The sequence below is a fragment of the Zootoca vivipara genome, chromosome 6, assembly GCF_965207765.1.
Source record: "Zootoca vivipara chromosome 6, rZooViv2.hap1.1, whole genome shotgun sequence".
In the NCBI taxonomy this organism is placed as follows: domain Eukaryota; kingdom Metazoa; phylum Chordata; class Lepidosauria; order Squamata; family Lacertidae; genus Zootoca; species Zootoca vivipara.
In genome coordinates, this window is record NC_142589.1 from 65,881,615 (window position 1) to 65,906,027 (window position 24,413).

A 24,413-nucleotide genomic window follows, 5' to 3' on the forward strand; every position below is an offset into this window, starting at 1 on the left:
TTCCTCATAAGCACAAGCCTGGGTTTAGGCAACACAAACAAAATTCTGGAGTCTTTCCCTGCAGGAGAGGAGTAAAGCATCAACACTTTTAGCGTGTCCTAGCATGCTACTCATTCATATTAAACTACAGCTTGTTTTAATTATGGTTTAATGCAGCCCTCCAACTTTGGTGGTTTCCAGATGCTACAACTCCCAACAGCCCAAGCCAGGATAGCAGTGCATGGCTAGGTTTTGGGAGTTGTAGTCCAGAGCAATTGCAGGGTGGTAAATGGGAGAAGGCTGGTTTGATGTGGCATGCAAACCAGGTCCACTTGGTTTTAGTGAAGGAGAAACAGTCATTCTCACCCAGTGCTTTGTTGCTGGAGAATGCCAGTTGGTTCAGTGACACTGACAAAAAACCCCCCACATATATTAAGTAAAATATGAACATCGTCACCTGACCCCACCCCACCCCACCTCCCCCATCTACCTCTATCCCCCTCTTCCCAATGTCTCAACAAATGAAACCGATTTGTAAAAATGTTACAAGAGACATTGCATATATTTCTGCAAATCAAGAAAATCTTTAATAAAAAAGCATACCTTAAAAAAATTGTCTGCAATTAGTCTTTGACCTGTCTTGTAGGCTGCTTGCTTTTTTAAAAAAATAATTTTGCTCTTCACTCATGCTTCTTAAGGCAGTTAACATGGGAAAAATTGATGGAGAATCTGAACTATCCAGCTCACCAGCAATATAATGGTGGTGGTGGTGGTAGTAGTACAGTGGTGCTTCGCTAGACGAATGCCCTGTAAGATGAATTTTTCGCTTAACGAAGAGATTTTTTTAGCGTAGGTTGCCTCACAAGACGAATTCGTTTTGTGAAAAATTCGTCTAGCGAATCACGGTTTCCCATAGGAATGCATTGAAATTCAATTAATGCATTCCTATGGGCAAAAAATAATTCAATGCATTCCTGTGGGATTCGCTAGACTAATTTTTCGCAAAATGAATTGACTCACAGAACGAATTAAATTCGTCTAGCAAGGCACCACTGTAAAGCTAAAAAGTCTGAATGAATAAGGTAGTGTTCTGGCATTGAAAGATAACCAAATGGGTACCGATAAGACAGCCAGTCTGCCACTGACTTCTGGTGGGGGCACCCAGAGGACAACCTCCAAAAATGACAGTGCATAGGGAGGGTGACATGGGAACAGCTGTGGCTTCAGGTTTCCATGGGTCCCAAGCTGTGTAGGGCTTTAAAGGTAAGCAGCAGCACTTTGAAATTACCTTTAAAAATGTACTGGCAGAGACACTCCTGGCCAGATGCATTCTCAAATATCAACTCCAGTTAATCGTTAATTAATTATGGCATTATACAATGCCTCTTATTCTCTTTCTCTGCCCCACCCTCTGAGCATGAGGTTGTCCTTAAGGGCTGTCAAGAGTTTCTTAAGGAGTTTTGTGTAGAGAGGGAGATTTTTAAGCCTTGCCTTTCAAAGGAGCACATGAGTTAACACATTCCTGACCACTTCTCTATCACTGACAGAATAGAAATTCACAGTAAATCATTTTTTAAAATGAATAAAATCCTGGGAAAAAGCTATGATTTTCAAGAAGCTGAATTCAAACCTAGGCACACTTCCTGGCCAGTCCTGATATACATGTTCCATGCCAGCTGCAAACATGTCTGAGATGGGTGCTTTTAGAAAATATCAGCTAAAACCATCTACTAGCCATGTGTTTTTAAAAAGGGAGAAAAGCACAATACTTGATTCTCAATGTTATGTTCATTGATATGCAAATAGATTTTACTTTTTGGTCAGCATCTCCAGTGTCCAAAACAGCTGGGTTCTGATTCTTTACTGGCATCCTTCAGTAGTAACACCTGCAAGGCATAGATCTTATGGACTGCAGCATAATCTCCAGTGCAAAACCACAGCTGGTGTTTTAAAGCAGTATGTATACTCCACATGGATGAGGTTGAGCTGACATTCTAGGTGTAGTTACGATTCTGTAGTCTGCAATGTTTAGATTTTGATTTGTGGATGTTTGGTTGCTACTTTCTAAAAATTGGGACTCTAGTCCTTGATAATTAGAAATCTGGGTTTCTTGTCTTTCTGAGCCTTTGCTCACGTTGCTGTGCTGTTGTGCTCCCAGCCAATATACGGTAAATGGGAAAAGCCATTTAAGGATTATTAATACATGTTCAGATGTCCCTGCACCGAGGCATTGGTTTGTAGCCTTCAGTACTACAACAGTACATTCTGACATAGTGAGCTGGTCTTCTTTCAATAAATGTCTATATGAGCTCATCATATTGTACTTTGTGAATTTTTACGTTGAACTAAGACACCATTGAGACGCAGGTGGCGCTGTGGTCTAAACCACAGAGCCTAGGGCTTGCTGATCAGAAGGTCAGCGGTTCGAATCCGGGGTGAGCTCCCATTGCTCGGTCCCTGCTCCTGCCAACCTAGCAGTTCGAAAGCACATCAAAGTGCAAGTAGATAAACAGGTACCGCTCCCGCGGGAAGGTAAACAGCATTTCCATGCGCTGCTCTGGTTCGCCAGAAGCGGCTTAGTCATGCTGGCCACATGACCCGGAAGCTGTACGCCGGCTCCCTCGGCCAGTAAAGCAAGATGAGCGCCACAACCCCAGGGTCGTCCGCGACTGGACCAAACTGTCAGGGGTCCCTTTACCTTTAGACACTATTGGAAGTCATTTTGTGACCGGCACCCACAGACCTCTCAAATATGGGCCTATTGTCCTCCAAATGGTTGGTAATTCCGATTCTAAATGATCCTGGAACCAAACATTGTAAGCAATGTAAACTGCCTCTTGCAAGTAGCACCCCCATGTCTTTGTTGCCTGCATTTCTCAAAGCATAACGTGTAAAATAATGTCAGAAATACATTTGATTAGCCATGGGGGGGGGGCAGTGGAAACCACACAACAGATTTTTAAATGAAAACCACACACATTAGGAAACTTTAATATCAGGTATCCACGACTCCAGACAAACCTGTTTAGATCGGGCTACCTCAACTGAAGAGAAAAACCAGGAAAATTCCCTCCGCCCTCCTATTTTAAAGTCACCGAAACTTATCTTTGCTTTGAAGCTTGGATAATGACTTGGTTCAGCCAAGAGCTTCCATATCAAATTGCTTGAAGGAGTGTGTGACAGAGGCCTCGGATCTGCCTTGTGACCCAGCAACCAGTGGGTGCTGGCATACAGATCAGCTAATCAGAGGGGGAAATTAACCATCAAAAAGGGATGGGGAGTGTCCAACAGCAAACAGGCAGGGATTGTATGTGGGTTAGAAAGGGACCTGGGTATGGAGTCAGGGACTTTGTATAGGCAGAAGGGGTCTCTGGCTATCTAAGTGGAGTCTCACAGGGTTTATCTGCCAGAGCAGTGTTTCTCATCCTTGGGTCCCCAGCTGTTGTTGGACCTACGTCTCCCAGCACTCTTCTGGTTTTGCTAGCTAGGGATGATGGGAATTGTAGTCCAGCAACAGCTGGGAACCAAAGGTTGAGAAACACTGTGCTAGAGGGAGCTGATAAGTGGGCAGACAAGGTTCAGTCTACCTGAGGGGAAAGGCTGGGATCAGATGAAGGATCTGGAAGGTTTTATATATAGTGTAGAATAGCCATCCTAGAAAGAAAGAAAATTCTCTGTCCAGTGACAGGTTGAAAGTGTTGCATTCAGATATTTAATACATTATCTCTGTTAAGAGTGCCTGTTTGAAACAAAGTATTGCACCTTGCAGTGGTAAAGCACCAAGTGTAAACAAAGTTTCTGTTTTGTTTTAGAAGAGCCTCATTCTTAATTTTGGTGTTTTGGGTGAGGGATTAATTGGTCCATATTCCCTTACACTCAATTTTAACTGGGCCAGCAAAAATGTCACCACAAACAGTCAATCCAAAAGCTGGGTCTTAAGATGCCACAATGAGAGACACCTTAAGCTCCCGTGGCTCCATAATACGATACCCATCTGACAAATTAGCGTCGCTTTGTAAAACAATAGACTGTCAAGGTTTAGTCTGTATGCAGCACGCTTGAACCGCATCACTGATTCTGCAGCTCTGTAACACAATTGCCATCCGGCCAGCAGGCAAGGGTGAGGCTATAATAACAGCGAGTACCTGTAATCATACCAATTTAATTATCCCAGATAATGCTAGGGCTCTGATCTGCTTAACCAACTTAAACATCCATTTTGATGGTTGGCAGAGAAGGAGGAATACATTTTCAGTAAAATGAACCAGGGGTGGGGAACCTTGGGATCAAGCTTTGACATTCCAGATTTATCTGTATACCCCCTTGGGATTCTCCATAAGCCACACCCCTCACCAGACCAGGTCATCACTACCACATGGCCCCCTAAAAGTTGCTTATGAAGGAATGTGGCCCCCGGGCTGAAAAGCCCCCCCACACACACAAATGGAAAGGTCTATTAGTCAGAATCCAAGCAGACAGAGATCCAGCCAGACACCATTACACAACTATTTCAGTTTATTACTTCCACATTGTTTGTTTCTGCCTCGCCCACTTCTTCAGTATTTTTTTTTTTAAAAAAAAGCAATGAAAGAAAAGAAAACCCCAAAGATCAGGGCGAGAGAGTTCAAGTTGCACACTGAACAGATTCAAAAAGGTTCAACAACTATACAAAAAACACTTGTGGGGAGGAAGGGAATCACAAAGGCAATTTGGCAACAAGTTTGGCATTGGATGACTTGGCAAGAGAACAGGTACAGGCTCTTATTCCGCTTTTTGATAGGTACGGGTGCAGATCACGTTGCCCATCGTCAGAGTCTGAAAGAAGAAAAGGTAAGCAAGTCTTAGCCCAGAAACCCTGTGACTCCCCAAGAGGCCTGTTATAGATGGTATAATGACTTAGTCTTAGGGCATTACTTACAACACCGTAAGGGTGGGTTAATACCTACTGCATATTTTGGAAAGAGGTTTGACTGTCTATCCTCCATAGATCTGGCTGCCTCTTGAAATATCATTGCCAAACATGGCACAAGGGTTTCCAAGCTGGAGGGCAGAAGACTTTGTCACCATTTGGATGGCGTGTGCCATCTTGAATCAAGATGGCGGACCAGGGTGGGACTTCAGTTTGACCTTTTTTTTTGCACAGGTTTGGCTCTTGAGATATCATTGCCAAAATTGGCACGAGGGTTCCCAGGGTGGGGCAGTGCCTCCACCGACAAGGATTGTATGTACTAGTCTAAAGCACAATTTTGAAAAAGTAAAAACAAGCACTCTGCAGCCTGATTAAGTGGGCACCTCTTGCAGTTGATCAAAATGTTTCTAATTGATATAGCCAGCCAACCATTAAATTGCAGAGCCAGCCAAAAGTAAAGAGTTACTTGCTCGTTTTTCCCCAGGCACATTTTCATGTGACCAGGGGTGGGGTGGGGTTGGAGGCAGGTTAAATAGTTTCCAGGAGTGATTTCCTTCCCTTGCAGTTTTCTCTTCAAATTTTTAACTTGCCCATGTAGGCCACAGGTAAAGAGCAGCGTACTTTTGTCTTACCAAAATCAACTTTCCGTCCTTCAGTTCTCGGACTAGCGAGGTCTCCTTCTCATCCCATTTCTGCACATGAAGGAGCTTCCCTCCATCTAGTGTCACAAGGGACTGAAAGAAAGAAATCAAATCAAGCTCGTTAGAGAGCTGCAGAATTGTGGTTCGTAACAGAAAATAATTCTGAGTTCCACAAGCGCAACACAGACTACAGAGGAGGAAGGCGGACAGACCGTTTCATCCCTTGGATGGGGTGCAAGCAAGGCCCCATCAGCACTATTGATTTAAGGCAGTATCATCCCACTTTAAACAGCCATGGCTTCCTCCAAAAAAATGCTGAGAGTTGTTAGGACAGCGTTTCTCATCCACTGTTCCGCGGCACACTAGTGTGCCGCGAGACGCTGGCTGGTGTGCCGCAACATGTGGCGACGAGAAGGGCGATTTACATTGTTACGTGCCTGGCGGCCGCCAATAAGCTACACTGCCCCGCCAGAAAGCAATATTTCTCCTCCTCTTTCCCAAAGTTCAGTGCAAACGAGCCTGGCGGCCGCCAATACACACCACTGACCCGCCGGAAAGCAATATTTGGCAAGTGTTTCTTACAGTCATAATTATAATATAGGGCGGCACAGAGTTTATTTTTTAAACTTTTTTAATGGTGGTGTGCCTCGTGATTTTTTTCACGGAACAAGTGTGCCGTGGCCCAAAAAAGGTTGAGAAACACTGTGTTAGGAAGCCCCTTTTCCTGTCCCAGAGCTGCAATTTCTAGAGTGGTTTAATCATTTCCCCCAGGGAACCTTGGGAAGTGTAGCTGTGTGGAAGAACAGGGGTCTGCTAACAATGCTCCACATCTTTGTACCCATTAGTTAGTCAAAGAACCACAGTGCAAAATTCAGATAAGTGTGCATTTTGAAGGATGACTGGGCCTTTCAGTTCTTATATTGTTTCAAAAAGTTTGTTAGGCAAGTTCCCCTTTAAATGTGAACTGAGTCATATCCCCTACCCTTATATATGCCCCACATGGGAGCCAGTGAGGCTGCCAGCTGCTGTAAGCCTATCCTATTGTTAACCTTCAGGCTCAGGTCATCTGTGCAGAGCACCCTGCAACTCCCGTGAAGCTCTAAAGCAGAACCTCTCGCAGGCCATACATGTTGTTTTAACATCTTGTCCTCTGGCTGCCAGCCAGCCAAAATCATTTGCTTCGAAGGTCAAACATGCAGCTTGCCAGTAATTCACACATGCTTGCTTCCTGTGGAATGCAAATGAGATATTTCCATTGCTCCCACTCGTTACGTTTTGCTTGACAAGTGTCTGTACACCACTTAAAACAATATTTTTAGTCAATTAAGTCATTTGGCTTTTCCCTTTAAGCAAGGGCAACTGAAACTGCACACCAGCAAGCCCTCAAAACAGGCACCTTTTTGAGAATAAGGAAAAGCAGTGGAAGAATTTACTTTCACCACTCAGAACAAAATACCCTCCTTTCCCATCACATTAACATACCAGGGCAAAAATGGATCTAAAAAAACAAACTCAACTCCTCAATTAAAATCAGTTTCGGCTCACAATCCTAATTTTTAAAATATGTTGTGACATCATCACAAGCTGCTCTCACCAGTAAGAGATCCTGCAGTGAGTCATGGCTATGTGATTATTGAAAAGAAGAATGGTTTTAATACGCTCTAAGCTACTTTTTTATTTTAAACCCCACCCACCCCCGGCAAGGCTTCAGAACTGCCGGCTGTGTCATTTGAGGGTAGAAACCAGTAGCACAGCTTCTTTTGACAGACAATAAATATCAACGTCACAACAGCGGAATTGGTTTGTTCAGGATCTGATAACAGGTAAGAGAAAACCACGTCGATGAATAGGAATCCAGTATACAAACTTAAGGTTGTTAATCAGTGCAAACCTCTGCTGGTTTACTCAAAAATAAGACTTGCTGAGTTCAGCATGGCTTGCTCGAGAGTAAGCATGCACCTGCCCAGCTTTTGTTACAGGTTCTACTTGTTCCAAATTGTTATCAAATCTAACTCTGCTCCGAGACCGGAATAACCTAACACTCAGTGCTTTTTTTTACTGAAGTTGTTTCAGCAAGTGCCACACTTTTTAAAAACAACAAAAAGAGGTGCCAGTACTGTGTACTCTTGAGTATCCCCTAAAAAAGAGAAAGCACTGCTAACACTTAAAGAAAAACCCAATGCTTATAGAAAAATAGGTAAGCTCTGGTCTGGTCAGATGCAATAACAGGGGTGTGACTAGGTACCTAAAGGACTCTGGCCACATGCCCATGGCACAAATTTGAATGAATGCAGAGAAGACTTCTAGGCAAGTTAAGAGACTGGGTGAGTAGGAGAGCTTGGGGGGTGGCACCACAAATGACCAAGGGCTCAGGTACCCTGGGCTACTCCCGAACAAAGCCCTTTCTGTATGGACCATAAAGCAGAGTCTTCACAAGCTGCCACCTACTCCAAGTGTAGGGAACCTTTGGTCTTCCAGAGGTTGCTGAACTGCAACTTCCATTATTCCTGGCTTTTGGTCATGCTGGGTGGGGCTGATAAAAGCTGTAGTTCAGCAACAAGCGGAGGGCCAAATGTTCCCATTTCCTGACCTTCTGCATTCTCTCTCCCAGGCCCTCCTCATCACTTTTTGTTTCTGCAGCATTTCTCCCCAAGAACAGAAGGAAAGCCCTACCAGATCAGGCCAAAGGTTTCAGAAAGCCTGCAAGCAGGACAGCAGCACAACAGAAATTCTCCCCACTTGTGATTCCAAACCAAGTGGAGGCAGGACATAGGCATCGTGGCCAGTGTGAGACTTAATCTCCACTGATCTGGTTCAGTCCTGGCATCTCGAGTGACAAGGATCAGGCAGCAGGCAGTGGTGGATGGTGTCCATTTGGAATGGTAGGGTGGAAGGCAGAGTCAATGACAAGCAGAATCAATTAATTCTGGTTTTGCCCCATCTCCTGCTGAGTTTTACAAGAGCAACTATGGGACTAAGGAGCAGGAAGCAAGCAAGCAGACAGGGCTACCCCTTTTGAACTGGATGCAAGTAAGAAGGCAAGCAGGTGAAAGCTGGCTGAGGCCAGACCCAGGATGGTGTGGTAGAGCCCCATTTGCCCTAAATAGACCAACCTGGACTGCTAGCAGCTGACAACATGGCCAGTCAAACTAGACAGTCATGGGCTAAATAGTCTGATCGGCTATAAAACATCTTCTATATTCATATCTAACCCTTTTGTAGCTCCTGATGGGACCTAGCAAGGGTTGCAATCACAATCTTGACACCCAGAACTCTACCTTGACATGTCTGTCATCTGCGGTCGTCTCATCAAATTCTTCTCCCATCGTGAATTTGATCTCCGTATTCTTGAAAGTGCTCTGGGTCTTGAGGGTGATCTTGTTGCCGTCAACCTCAATAATGGTGGTGGGTTTGGTCAGGTTTGCCATCTGCCTTGTGGCAAAGCCCACGCCTGCAGGAAAAGGAGAGATTAAATGGGGGGGGATTAGCAGCCTAAAAGCTTAGAAGTCAGTGCCATAATAATCACAGTGTTGATGGGATGCTGGTATGAAAAGCAGATTTGTTAAAATAGAAGAAAGCTAATGAAGGATTAAAAATAAAGTGGAGGTGTGGGAATCTTTGACCTTCCGGATGTTGCTGAACCACAACTCCCATCATTGCTGGCCGTTAGCTATGCTCACTAGGGTTGATGGGAGTTGTAGTTCAGCAACAGCTTCCCCCATACCTTCGAGAGAGAGCTGCTCGCAAAACTGCTTGGTTAAACACACACACACAACAGAACACAATAACCCAACACCCTGCCACACTACCAAAAAGAACAAAGGCTTATTCATCAAAATTAAATCAGTTGGACTGAAGGTGGAGCAAGGGAGTCCTTGACTTACTGAGATAGAGAAATCAGGCCTCCATCACCAGTCCTTGCAGGGAGTGTTCGTTCTGGCATTCAGCCATGTAGTGGAGAGCACTCCTGAGAGACCCACATGTTTGTATATGATAAGCTGCAAATGAGAACTCTCCAGGCAGGATTTAGCAGTGTGGCAAGACTCTTACCATTTGCATTCCTTTGGGGTGGACCTCTCCTCATTTAGCTGCTAATCTGATTGGATTCGTACCCCTGCTGGCAACCGCAATGGAAAGGAATGGCTTCGTTGTGCTCCCACCAGAGAGCCCAGTCTTCCATATGCATTGCACCCTATGACCAGCAATCCTTACATTTCCACCCCCCCTCTGATCAGTAACTAGTGTGTTGTGTTGTGTATAGCGTGTCAGACTAGGACTGGAGCAGACCCAGGTTCAAATCCCTGTTCTGCCTTAAGGCTCACTGCATGACCTTGGGCCAGTGGCACTCACCAAGCCTTGCACACCTCGCAGTGGTCCTGGGAGGCTAAAATGGGGAGCCCCTTGAAGAAAACGTGGCCTAATAGATACAATACAATTTTAAGAGGGTGACTTTGAAGATGGGGTGGGTGGTAGGCCTCACCTCCACATCTCCCAAAGATGAGAACCGACTCCCCGGATCAGTTTTGCTTTTAAAACAGAGATCTCTTCCACATCCTCTGTGATTGGGGAAAGGATTGTAAGCTCAGTGATGGAGCATCTGATTTGGATGCAGAAGGTACCAGGTTTGATGTCCCCATCATCCTCAGGTACAGCCAAGTATGCCCAACTTGTCTGATATCCTGGAGAGCCACTGCTAGTCAATGCAGAGCAAGGGCTGGGAAACATTCCAGCTCAAGCTCAGTCTGCAGAATTGTGGATTCGAGACCCATGTAGGGCAAAAGATTCCAGCATTGCATGGGGCTGGACTAGATGAACCCTTGTGGTCCCTTCCAATTTCACAATTCAACATCCTCTTCTCGGCAGTCTTCCAAGGACAGCACAACATTGTGGATAGGGCCAGAGGCAAAAGCGCGCAAAGCAACAAATACAGATGTTATCTTTGTACAGAAGGATTTGGCTCCCGGTCCTGGGTTTCACCACCCCTAAATATAGAGAATACTGAGCAAGGCCAATGGTGTGACCCGTTACAAGATTATGTTGTAGGTTCCTATGATTAACAGAAGGGTCAGAAGCTCAGGGGTGGAGAACATGCTGCTTTTCTTGTAGAAAACCCCAACTGCTGGGGTCTCCAGTTAAAAAAGATTCCAGTTAGCAGACACTGTTGAAAGCATTTGCTAAGATCCTGGATTGCTAATGCCAGTTAAATAAACGCCCTTAGTTCTTCCAAACATGTCACAATGTCTACTGGGGCCTTCAGGAATGCGAGTGTCCTTGGAGGAGGAAAATAATCTTGCCCAGAGTGCAATAAGGTATGCTAGAATTCCAAGAAGGAAGATAAGCACCATGGGAACTGACCTTCCCTGGAATATTCCACACACACACACCCTATCACACACGGCAAATAAGCATGTCTCTAACTTCTTATTGAGAGATACAACAGAAAGCAGGCAGGCAGGCTTCTGCCCAGTTTCTCATTAAGGTAGAAACTTGGCCACATTCACACCATACATTTAATTACAGGTAGGTAGCCGTGTTGGTCTGAGTCGAAGCAAAATAAAAAAATTCTTTCAGTAGCACCTTATAGGCCAACTAAGTTTTTATTTTGGTATGAGCTTTCGTGTGCATGCACACTTCTTCAGATACACTTAGTTGGTCTTTAAGGTGCTACTGAAAGAATTTTTTATTTTACCATACATTTAAAACACTGTTATAGGACTTATAAAACTCATGACTTCCCACAGAAAATCCTGGGTTTTTTTGTTAAGGGTTCTGAGAGTTGCTCGGTGACCCACATTCTCCTCCCAGAACTACAATTCTCCAAGTGGTTTAACAATCAATCCGTCTTCCCAGACAACTCTGAAAAATATGGCTCTGTGAGGGGAATAGTCATCATTGCCTAACAACTCTCAGCACCCTTAAACTACAGCTCCCAGGATTCTTTGAGGGAAGCCACAACTGTTTAAAGTGGCAGCATAGTGTTTTAAATGTATGGGATCATGTGAACCTGATCTCATCTTCCAATTTCCTGGCCATAGAGTATACAGGGCCAAAAGGTACTTTGCCTTTATCTGTAATTTCTTCCAATTTTTTTATATTTTAAAATTTTAATCAGCATATCATGCTACCCAAAATTAGGCCCCGCCTGTTCTGTACTGATTTGCCACTCTTAGGCAATCTCCCAACAATATTTCCCAGTTCCAGCAAGCACACAAGATTCCACAGAGCATCACAGCCTCCTAACATTTTTCAGCTGAAAAAGGCACATAAACACCCGTCATCAAACCACAGAACACCACCTGAGCCCCTTCATGCCATAGCTCTGTTGAGGAGTCTATTTCACCTGCTGTATTCTTTAACCTTGCCATAGCCTCATATTCCATTATTTTGAAAGATGTTTGTTTTTGGAGTTTAAAGGAGTAATAGAAGTGGGTTCTGCAACAAAGTGTTGCAGCATATTCCCCCTCCTAATAGAAGTGTTCTTGTCCCAAGGTTCCAGCCACCCAATATTCTCTCTAAGCAGATAATTTCACTCTCCTCCCATTTCCCCTTCTCTCTTTTTGAGCAGTCATCCTACATTTTTCAAATAAAAAGAATATTTATTAAACATTCAACACATATTTATGCAACAATTTGCCATGTTACAATTTATGCACAAACACTATAGACAACAAAAAGAAAAATACAAAGAAAATAAACAATGAAAGTAAAAAAGAAAATAAACTTTTGGTTGTTCTCAAAAAAACCAAGTCTCATATTGTGAGGGACAAGGGATACAGGGAAGTCCCTCCCATCTTAAGTTCCAGCCCATCACCAAGCGCTGGAGAGAGTAAGGAGAGCTCTGCCTCCAGCGGAGAGTCAGGAAGTGGTGTCCGAGGCTCAGGCAGGGTTGTGGAGCCCATGCCTCAGGTGGGACAGGAAGTTGGACGCACGGGGGGGGAGGCCAATCCCCCCAACTCCCGAATTGCGACGCAAACGTAGGGGGAAGAGGTTGGGTCTGCCAAAGTTGTGGTGCTGGAAGAAAACGCGCCAATCGCCATTCGGGAGTTCTGACACCTCACCTTAAGGATGCATTTTTACTGCTCTGAACACTGTAAATAGTCAGCACTTAATAAAAGCCTTAAAAGACCATGCTGGAGTCGTTACTCTAGAGTAGCCATACCAGGCCCTCTGACAGCAACTCCCGAATCTTTTTTGGCTACTTTGGAGTGCAGCGATGAGCGCTCAAGAGGCTGAGCATTGGAGGCTGGAGGCTGAAGCAGCGAAGCAGGAGCTACAGACCCTCACAGCGCACGCACAGCAGCAATTGCATGCCGCTCAGGAGGAAGCGCGAGGGGCGCAGGAGGAGCTGAACAAGCTGGTGGACCAGGTGAGGACAAAAGAGGAGACTGAGAAACAGCTAAGGGTGATGGTATTAGACCTGCAGAAAAAGTTGGAAGAGGAGAAAGCCGCTAGAGGTGGGGGGGCACCCCAGCCGCAGCTAGTCCAAGTGAGAAGGGGACAGAGCCTAGTCACCAAGTTCAGCGGAGACCCGAGGGAGTACCTCGGATTCGAGACTGAGATAAATTATGCGCTGGAATTGCATGCAGCAGAATTCCCAGATGACGCGCACAGAGTCTACTTTATCATAGAGCATTTGACGGGGGCCGCCCGGGAATGGGTAAGACCGCTCATCGCGCAAAAAAATCCTTGCATGAAGAACGCAACTTTATTTCTAGAAGCTTTAAAATTAATGTACGCTAGCGACAGTGAAATGGAGGCCACTAAACAGGAGCTTCATGACCTAACACAAGGAAAATCGACAGTTAGAGACTACTGGGCGAAATTCACCATGCTGGTGCACAAACTGGGGTGGGATCTGAACAGTGAGCCAGTGAAATCAGCCTTCTACCTAGGTTTGCATGCAGACGTTAAGGATGAGCTGGCAAGAGGTCCTAGACCGCAGACTATGGATCAGCTCAGCAAAGCGGCGCTAGCGGTGGGGGTGAGGCAGGAATCCAGATGGTATGACAAACAAGCGACGCGCGCAGCAAAACCTTGGTTCCCACGCTCTCAGGACAGACCACATCACCAAAACCCACCCCAGGGACCGCCCCCAGACCCGCCCAGACCAAGCCCAGAGCCGGAACCGATGGAGATCGGGGGAGCGCGCGCGCGGGCTTTTCAAACCCCGGCGGCGCCAAAACGCAAGGAGGGAAGAGGAGGGAATTGCTTTCTCTGCAACTCCCCCCGGCATCGCGTCAGAGACTGCCCTCATCGCAGGGAGTGGCAAGGAAAGGCGGGAACGGTTGTACCTTCCCCCACTGACGTAGCACCACAGCAGGGAAACGAGACAGCCTGGCTGCAGGAGACAAGGGGCAGCAGCCAGGCACAGTCAGCAGTGAACAGCCCCAGCCCGCCCACCCGCACAGAGAGGAGCAGAGCCAGCCCACCCCTCCCAGAGCAGGAGTGGTTCTAGAAGTCACGCTGACGCTCCCAAATGGCTACCCCCTGTCAGTCCTCGCCTTAATTGACAGTGGGGCATCTGCCAACTTCTTCTCGAGAAACTTTGCAGAAGAGCACCAAATCCAACTTCTGCAGCTGGATTTTCCCCTGCATGTGGCCACCATTGATGGCAGAGAGTTGCTGGGAGGGGCCATCACTCATCAAACCCCCCCCATGAGAATGACGGTGGGAAGGCACTCAGAGACACTGGCTTTCAACGTCACGACCATCTCAGACCCCCCCATCGTTTTGGGAATGAGCTGGCTGGCGCGCCACGACCCTTCCATAAGTTGGCACCAGAGATGCATCACGTTTGGGTCGGACTTTTGTCTGGAACATTGCATGCAGCACCAACCAGGGGAGGGGCCTCCGATAGCCACGGTGGCCACCATGCACGTCAAAGGGGGTGAGGCGATACCCAAGCCGTACTGGGACCTGCAGGAGGTCTTCAGCGAAGCGGAGTCCGACCACCTACCCCCACACAGGCCTTTTGACTGCCAGATCAACCTGGTGCCGGGGGCAACTATACCCCCAGCCAAGCTGTACGCCATGTCAGACCAGGAACTGGAGGATCTGCGCGCTTTCATCGACAAGAACCTCAAGCGGGGGTTCATCAGAGAAAGCAAGGCAGCAGGGGGCAGCCCGGTCTTCTGGGTGGACAAGAAAGACACGCAACAGCGCCGCCTGGTGGTGGATTTTAGACGGCTGAATTCGGTGACAGAGCCAGTGGCTTTCCCCATGCCCAGAGTGGATGATCTCCTGACAGCGGCACGCAGGGGCAAGATTTTCACCAAGCTAGACCTGAGGGGGGCGTACAACTTGATCAGGATCCGGGAAGGCGATGAATGGAAGACCACGATGTTCACGCCTCTGGGCTCTTTTGAATATCTGGTGATGCCCTTCGGGTTGCAAGGGGGCTCAGCCTGCTTCCAGGCCTTCATGCACCACGTCCTGGGGTCCCTCCTCTTCAAGAACTGCCTGGTCTTTCTGGATGACATCCTTATCTATTCCAATGACCCAGTGCAGCATGTGAAGGATGTCAGGGAGGTGTTGCAGCGCCTGAAGGACAACCACCTGTATGTGAAGCTGGAGAAGTGCAAGTTTCACACCAAGGAGGTGGACTTCTTGGGCTACAAGCTGTCAGACAAGGGACTGGCAATGGACAAGGACAAGGTGCAGACCATCCTGGACTGGCACAGCCCCAGGACGCGCAAAGATGCCCAACAACTACTAGGCTTCGCTAACTTCTACAGGAAGTTCATCCAGAACTTCTCTCGGGTCACGGCTCCCATCACCGACTGCCTGAGAGGCAAGCAGAAGTTCAGGTGGACACCAGAGGCACAAGCAGCGTTCGAAAGCCTCAAGAGGGTGTTCGCGTCAGACCAGCACCTGTTCCACGTGGTGCAGGATGCGCCCCTACGCCTGGAGACAGATGCTTCTGATAAAGCTGTGGGAGCGATTCTGTTGCAACTGGACGCCAACAGAGAGTGGAGACCCTGTGCCTTCTTCTCCAGGAAGCTGACCCAGCCTGAACGCAACTACACAGTGTTTGATAGGGAACTTCTCGCGATCCACGCGGCGTTCCAGCACTGGCGACACTTCCTGGTGGGCGCCAAGCACCCCATCCAGGTGTGCACAGACCACAAGAACCTGGAGTTCTGGAGAACGGCCAGGGTGCTCAACCAGCGGCAGATACGGTGGGCAGAGTTCTTCTCGAACTTCAACTTCTCCATCCACTACATCCCGGGGGAGCAGAACGTCAGGGCGGATGCCCTCTCCCGCAAGCCAGAGTACATGGAGGAGGAGTTGCCACCAGCACCCAGGCACGTTTTCCCCCCATCTGCATGGTCATGCGGTGCAGCAGTGGTGAGCGAGGCAGAACTCACAGCACTGACGGCAGCGGATGAATTTGCCACCCGCATCTTCAGAGACCTGAGAGGGGGGAGGGAGCAGGCCAAAGACTTTGAGGAGAAGAGGGGTTTGCTTTTTTACAGGGGAGCCCTGTACCTCCCGACCAAACAGCTGAGAGGTAAGGTTCTCAAGCAGATGCACGACAACCCAACGGCGGGTCATTTCGGAAGGGACAAAACCACTCACCTAGTCATGAGACACTTCTGGTGGCCAGGGGTGCGGGAGGATGTTCGGGATTATGTCAGGGGATGTGACACCTGCCAGCGAGCAAAGGTGGTCAGAGCGCCACCAGCAGGTTTGCTGGAGCCATTAGCCACACCGCACAGGCCGTGGGAAGTAGTGTCCATGGACTTCATCACAGACCTGCCGTCGTCCAGGGGCAAGACCGCAGTGTTGGTGGTGGTGGACCTCATGTCCAAAATGTGCCACTTTATACCGTGTGCCAGGGCGGTCTCGGCAGAAGAGACGGCCAAACTGTTTGTGGACCACGTATTCCGACTGCATGGATTGCCTTTAAGAGTTATTTCGGATCGTGGCCGCCAATTTGTTTCCAGGTTCTGGCGACGGCTCATGAACCTCCTGCAGGTGGAGGTCAGCTTGTCGACGGCTCGGCACCCGCAGACCAATGGACAGGCGGAGCGGGTCAACGCCATTCTGCAGCAGTACCTGAGATGTTACGTCAGCCAGAGGCAAACGGACTGGGTGGATCGCCTGCCACTGGCAGAATTTGCCTACAACAATGCGGTGCACGTCTCCACAGGGGTGTCGCCCTTTAAGGCCAACTATGGGCGCGACCTCAGATCTTTCCCGGAGAGGGAGGGGGAGGAGGAGGAAGAGGGCCCACAGGCCGAGGAGTGGGCAGAGGACCTGGAGACGGTGCACCAACAGCTCAGAGAACACTTGGAGAGGGCCAAGGAAGCGTATAAGAAGGGGGCAGATCGCCACAGGCGGCCGGGAGAGGTCATAAGGGTGGGGGACAAGGTTTGGTTATCCTCGGAAGGTCTTCCCACCAGGGGGCGATGCAGAAAGTTAGCACACAGGAGGCTGGGCCCCTTCACGGTCACGCAACAGGTCAACCCGGTAGCCTTCAGGCTAGCACTGCCGGAGGACATGAGAGTGCACCCAGTGTTTCATAGATCACTGCTGTCGCCGTACAGGGAAAGTACCAGGTTCAGGGACAGCGATCAGCCTCCAGAGGGAGGGGGGGAGACGGGAAACGCCCGACAGCTCAATGAGGCAACTGAGATTTTAGACTCAAGGAGAGGGGTGAGAGGACTGGAGTACCTGATAGCATGGGAGGACACTCCGCCATCCCACAATGAGTGGATACCGGCCACGGAAGTACCTGAGGAATGTTTAGTGGAAGAATTCCACGCCCTGTTCCCCCACAGGCCCAAGCCCTGGCACATGGAAAGGGAGGGAGAGGGGGAGGAGCAGGAGGAAGGGATAGCAGGCAGCAGCTCCCCATGGAGATGGGAAGCGGAATTTGAGGACACGGAAGAAGAGGTGTGGGTTTCACCGAGGTCAACGACGTCAGAGGCAGGAGAGGACTGGCAGAACATTTTTACTCCCACCAGCTCTGATGCCACTGACTTCTTGGGATTTCCGTCTTCTCAGGGGGAAGGAGAGAGATCGCAGGATTGGGGGGAAATTTTCACACCCACAGGCTCGGATGCCACAGACTTCTTGGGATTTCACTCGTCCCCAGCAAGCAGAGAGCCACTGGGGAGGAGGAGAGAGGAGCCTGGGAGGGGGGTGGATGTGAGGGACAAGGGATACAGGGAAGTCCCTCCCATCTTAAGTTCCAGCCCATCACCAAGCGCTGGAGAGAGTAAGGAGAGCTCTGCCTCCAGCGGAGAGTCAGGAAGTGGTGTCCGAGGCTCAGGCAGGGTTGTGGAGCCCATGCCTCAGGTGGGACAGGAAGTTGGACGCACGGGGGGGGGGGAGGCCAATCCCCCCAACTCCCGAATTGCGACGCAAACGTAGGGGGAAGAGGTTGGGTCTGCCAAAGTTGTGGTGCTGGAAGAAAACGCGCCAATCGCCATTCGGGAGTTCTGACACCTCACCTTAAGGATGCATTTTTACTGCTCTGAACACTGTAAATAGTCAGCACTTAATAAAAGCCTTAAAAGACCATGCTGGAGTCGTTACTCTAGAGTAGCCATACCAGGCCCTCTGACACATATCTATATCTATACTATATCTATATCTATATAACACTATCATATTATTATACTTCAGAGAAATATTCTTTAGTTTACTGTCTATACACTACAAGAATCATTTAAGATCTGCCAGGAGGTTTTTGCCATTATAATAGATTTTCAAATATTCTTTAAATACTATCCATTCTTTATCCACCTTCTGCATCGAGTACCCTCAAACTCTCCCTGTCATTATTGCCAGTTTGATGTATTCTGTCATTTTTACCTGCCATTCTGACTTTGTAGGTGTAATTTCACTCTTCTAATTCATTGCGACCAGAATCCTGGCAGCAGATGTTGCATACATAAAAAATGGTCTTACTTCTTTCTTGATTTCAGTCGACATAATCCCTAATAAAAAGACCTCTGGCCTTTTTGTGAATGGGAATTTGAATATTTTTTTTAATTCATTATATACAATGCCCCAAAGCTATTTGGTTTTTTCACTCTGATTTTTTCCTACATTCCATGGCTACTGAGCATGCTCAGTACTCACGGAGCCTTGTTGGGGGGGGGGAGGATTCCCCTTCAGGATTCTCTCCATATATGCTGATACCTCCTGCTTGTGTCTTAAGTGGTTTTTTGTTTTTTGGTACCAGTCCGGCAGCACTCACTACCCAAGTTTGCAGCCAGAGGGAGAAATCTGAAGGGGGAGGAGGAAGAGTCCTTCAGTCATGATAAACAACTCCAGGTATACCGAAGCTTTGTGCAAAATGGCAGGCTGAGCACTGCATGGTGCTTTACTGCAAATGCTCATGTACTTGGGTACATATTCATTACAAAGCCGTGGAGAGTCTAAGGAGGGCTCTGACCCCTAAATGATAACAATGGTAGCAGCTAGCACAAATGAGGCATGCCCTTCCCATAAAGAATAGGGGCCGTGGATTACCAAATAAATACAATGAGGGGATGCATAGGGCTGCTCAGGACCCACACATAAAAGCGAGAGAATAAAAGGCGGAACATATTAAGAGAGCCAGTGTGGCGTAGTGGCTAGAACAGGCATCCCCAAACTTTGGCCCTCCAGATGTTCGGGACTACAATTCCCATCTTCCCTGACCACTGGTCCTCTTAGCTAGGGATATGGGAGTTGTAGGCCAAAACATCTGGAGGGCCACAGTTTGGGGATGCCTGGGCTAGAATACTGGGCTAAAACCTGGGAGACCAGGGTTCGAATCTCCACTCGGCCATTAAGTTCACTGAGTGACCTGGGGCCTATCACTCACAGCACAGCCTACTTCACAGGGTTGTTGTGAGGATAAAATGGGAAGGAAAAGGGAACCATTTACCACACCTTGAGCTCCCAGGAGCAAAGTTGCCATGTAAATGTAAGGGAAAAATGATCATTGTAATGAACATGAAACTAGAGAAACAAAAGAAATTATGTCTCCTGATCAACTCTCCATCATTTATGCAGGGATTTTACCTGCATTTACTTCGGAGCAAGCCTTACTTATGATGGGACGAGTAAGTCAGTGAGTCATTTGCTTTGCATAGGACAGGCTAAGTATAAATTCCATCTTTTCCACCTTCTGGCCTAAGAGAGTAAGAAAAGAGGAATAAATCTCGGGCGGACAGCTCTGCCAAGGCGCTGCAGGAGCCAAGCGGGCGAGGTTTGGCCCCATTCCAACCAGCGTAAACCAATCGCCCCGCAGACAGACAGAGGAGCGCCCTGGGCGGAGGCGGCGTGGCCTAGCGCGAATGGAAGATGCTCCCAAAGCGCAGCTGCCCCGGGCTAGCTTTCCCCGCCCTCTTCCCCAAACTTGGTTCACCGTTCTGACCTCGCCCGGTGCGTCCGGACGCCTCTTAACCGCGAGACCTTTTGTGCGCCTACTCGGAAGCAAGCGCCATTAAGCTTAGTTCTAGGCTAACCACCATGCACGAGAGATAAAACAATACATCATACTCGAGAGTCACGATTGGGCAGCTAGATCCTTTTTCTTGGCTTGTTGAAAGGCGCCGAGAAGCGTGCAGATTTGCTCGCTGCAGCGGCAGACGCGCGTCCCCAACCCTTTCCACACGTGGCATTTTCCTCTCCTGCAAATCCAGGAAAGCCCATGCCATCTAATACACGCGTTCGCTCTCAAGGCGCCCCAAGGCTCTTTGCTGCGTTTTGCTACAACAAATGAATGGCTGCAATCCCTAACCACCACTAGCTACCCTTACCTGGGCGTAAACCCCATTGAATTCAATAGGGGGTGCCCCCCCAGTAGACCTAGGATTGTGCTGTGACGCGGGGACCCTACTTTCTGCACCTCCGGGGGTGGGGCTGGGGGCAGCAGAATGCAATATACCCGAGCTACCCTATGCATCACCTGCAGCCACGGCGAGGATCCGAATTAAACGCATTTACACCCAGAAGGGATTAAGAGGGAAGGATTCTCCCGGCAGCCTAATCCGCCGCGGAGCTCCTCCAGTACTATAAAACGGCAAGGTTTGAATGAAATGCCTGCCCTCCGCCCACGTGGCTGGCGGCTCAACTTCTCCAAGGGATTTCCAGATGGCCGCGGAGGAGAAAACGCCCCAGCTCGCCGGCGGTCGGCGTTACCAAACGGCACCGCACCGAGCGAGCTGCCCAAGCCGAGCGCATTCCAAGATGCACCGATAACATTTCAGCCTCCCGGGCGGGCGAGTGGCTGATGGTGGAAGGAAAAACCCCGCTGGCCTTCTCGGAGTTGCAGTGCCAACAGCCTGCAAGGTCGTGCGTTCTCCTCCTAGGCAATCTCCACCCACGCACACCCCCCCCCCAAAAAAAAACGGAAGGAAAAAATAGTATTCCTGCTTTTACCGATAGCTTTCATGTAATCGTCGAAATTGCAGCTGTCGACCAGGTTCCAGACGCCTGCGAAAGCTTCAGCCATAGCGAGCCTTGTCGGGAATGTTTGTGCAGCGAGGAGAGAGGCTTTCACGCAGCACGCTTGGTGGCTTGGCGCTCTTTATATTTATGTATATATTTTCCAGGCGCGGCCGCCGGTCTCCCTTAAATAGCTCTTGCTTCTGATCACATGGGTGGGAAAGATCACAAGTGATGGGCTGTCCGTCATACCCCGCACCCCCACCCCTTGTAAGTGACAAGCCGGGAGATTGGAGCAGCCCGAACGAGCTATCGAGGGCTTTCGAAGTCTTTAGGAACGCCTGCCGGGTGGAGCCGCTTCTGGTGGTGGTGCTGCAAAACAGGCTGGGATTTAACTGGTGTAGCGTCTCGACAAGACAGGCTGGAATTCAACCGGTGTAGCCTCTCGGCCATCCCAGCCCCCACACAGACGCGGTCCCTGGCAGACTTTGCCTGTGGCCTTAGAAGGGGCAGGAGTTGTGCCCAGATTGATATGATAAAATAGAAGTGGCCACTGCAGCCTCGGGATCTGTGCTTCCCTTTTAATTACTATTGCTATAATTGTCGTTGTACTGTAATATTATGCCATCTTTCCTGCTAGGCAGGTCAAATGCAAAAGGGGATGAGGCTGCTCCACCTTTAATTGGGGGTAAGAAGAGGGAATTTCAGCTGGTGTCGCTTGTATGATGGGCTAATCTCTTGCACTTTTGTACGAGGAGCTGCAGTATACACTGTTCTCCCTCCAATTTTATTTTCACAACAACCCTGGGAGGTAGGGTACCCGTGTGTGTGTGTGTGTGTGTGTGTGTGTGTGTGTGTGTGTGTGTTTGAGAGCAGGATAGAGACTATCCTGCTAACAGCACCATCTTAGGTATATCTATTCAGAAGCCAGCCCCTCTGAATCAAATATGGCTTACTCCCAGGTAGGTGAGTACGCAGCATTGCAGTTGGAGGGTGTTTCTGGACTGTCACTATCTTTGGGTGGAATTCATAGCGCAGACCAACCAATTATACTCGGCAAACAGGGAAGGGCTGCAGCTCAATGGCAGAACGTCTGGTTTGCACACAGAAGGTCACGACTTCATTTGCCAGGTGGAGCTGAGAGACACCCCCAGTCTGAAACCCTGGAGAGCTGCTGCCAGTCAGTGTAGACCATGTTGAGCTAGATGGACCCTTGGTCTGACTCGGCTTCCTGTGTTCCTGTGGCCCGAGCGAGTGTCATGGCTGGGTGGGGATTGGAACTTGCAGCATGCTGGCTCTCTCACTTTGCATGCTATTGCTTCTTGACCCCACTATCAACATTCCCTCCCCCCTTTACCCATGTGTAAATATAGATATATTTGGGTCAACTGAGGACAGCATTTAGTGCCTCTGATCTGTGAAAGAGCATGCCACAATCAACCTGTCAGCCTTTTTTTTTTTAAGGTGCTGCAAGCTCAGTACTCAAGTGGGGTTTGAAGGGAGGGAGGTGGGCCCTTGTTGAAATCCCAAGTGCATCTGGCTGTTAACCAGAAGGTTAGCGGTCTGAGCCCACCCACCCAGAGATGGCTGTGGGCAGGAGTCCTGCATTGCAGGGGGTTGGACTAGATGACCATTGGGGTCCCTTCCAACTCTACAATTCTGTGATTCTGTGTTCCTTCTGCCATAGCCGTTGCAACACAGCAGTGGATTAAAGGCCTGCAGATAGGCATTTTTCAGACATTCAAGTTGATAGGGGTTGGAGCTACATTCATTAGAACAGCCTTTGCCAAGCTGGTGCCCTCCACATGTTCCCATCAGCCCTGGATTTATTAGGGAATGCATTGTGTTAAAGGGATGGGGAGCCAGTCACAGCAATCACACCCCACCTCCCCAAAGCTGTACTGACTTGAGCTCCCCAAAAGAGCTGCTGTTCTGTGCACATGTCCCTATTTGCATCTCCCTTCTGTCCTTCTGAGTCTTAAGAGAGTTTTGACTGAAATACTTAAGGAGGCATCATTTAAAACAGGGATGGTAAAACCCCTTACCCATGGGCCTCCTCCCCTCCCCACAACACACAGTCATATTAAGGTCTCCCAAGACCTCCCCAAAATTTAATTGAATGAATAGTAGCCATTAATTATAATTTAAGTTCAATCGTTTTAATTAATATACACAGGGCTACAAAATCCCACTCTTTTTTTAAAAAAAAATTCTGCAAAGTGGACCCCCTTGGGCATAAAAAGGTTAGCCACCCCAATTTAAAATATTGACACCCACTCAGCATTTCCTCATAGGCTTCAATGTGGTCTATATCAACCAGCCACAGGGCATGAGAGGGGTGGACTGGCAGGGGCACTGCATTCCCCAGAAGGGGTTTGAGACAAGGCGGCCGTGAGGTCATGGCCAACACGGAGCTGCCATGACCATTGCCTTGCACCATCCCAGCAACCACAGCATCACAGTTAGGGTTCTGCTAGCGGGTGGCGCTGTGGTCTAAAGCACTGAGCCTCTTGGGCTTGCCGATCGGAAGGTCAGTGGTTCGAATCCCGATGGTGGGGTGAGCTTCCGTTGCTTGGTCCAAGCTCCTGCCAGCCTAGCAGTTCAAAAGCACGCCAGTGCAAGTAGATAAATAGGTACCGCTGTGGTGGGAAGGTAAACGGCGTTTCTATGTGCTCTGGTTTCTGTCATGTTGTTCCGTTGAGGCAGAAGCGGTTTGGTCATGCTGGCCACATGACCCGGAAAGCTGTCTGTGGACAAACGCTGGCTCCCTCAGCCTGAAAGCGAAATGAGCGCCGCAACCCCATAGTGACCTTTGACGGAACTTAACTGTCCAGGGATCCTTTACCTTTCCATTCATGCAGCATTCCTGCTTCCAACAAAATTTCATTGCACAATGAAAACTGCAATGGTTATAAAAGGAACAAACAACAGTAAAAGCCAAGGGCAGGCAGAAGCATCATAAAACATCATTAAATGCCACATGTGTCGGTGTGGGTGGTGGTGGGAACTACCGTAATGTTAAAAACAAAAACAAAGAAGGATTGTGTAGAACTATAGAAGGACTTTGTATTCTGTTTCCAGATCCATCTCATAGAATTGTAGAATTGGAAGGAACCCTCAGGGTCATCTCGTCGAACCCCCTGCAATGCGGGAATCTCAACAAGTAGTCTCCCATACAATTTGAAACCATACCAGACCCTGTTTAGCTTTGCAAATGTGCTAGCAGATTTATTGCTGCACCACTAGGAGGATAGCCTAGGCCAGGCACCCCCAAACTCGGCCCTTCAGATGTTTTGGGACTACAATTCCCATCATCCCTGACCATTGGTCCTGTTAGCTAGGGATGATGGGAGTTGTAGTCCCAAAACATCTGGAGGGCCGAGTTTGGGGATGCAGGACCTAGATTATTTGTGTGGAACCTCTGGGCCACTGGGAGTCAAAGTAGGCCTGTGAGGCCATCACTCTAGTACATGGGGCATGATGTCAGCTGGTGG

The 24,413-nt window shown here is 48.6% G+C and overlaps 1 protein-coding gene across 1 annotated transcript; it reads right to left on the bottom strand.

Annotated features, from left to right (window-relative positions):
- Nucleotides 1–4,476: 4,476 nt before the first annotated feature.
- Nucleotides 4,477–21,077, bottom strand: FABP3 (fatty acid binding protein 3). The gene is made up of 4 exons (XM_035118254.3): nucleotides 20,914–21,077; nucleotides 8,808–8,980; nucleotides 5,521–5,622; nucleotides 4,477–4,794 (listed from the first exon to the last, which is right to left on the bottom strand). Exons 1-4 carry the CDS (start codon nucleotides 20,984–20,986, stop codon nucleotides 4,741–4,743), a joined length of 402 nt encoding a protein of 133 aa, XP_034974145.1. The 5' UTR covers nucleotides 20,987–21,077; the 3' UTR covers nucleotides 4,477–4,740.
- Nucleotides 21,078–24,413: the final 3,336 nt, after the last annotated feature.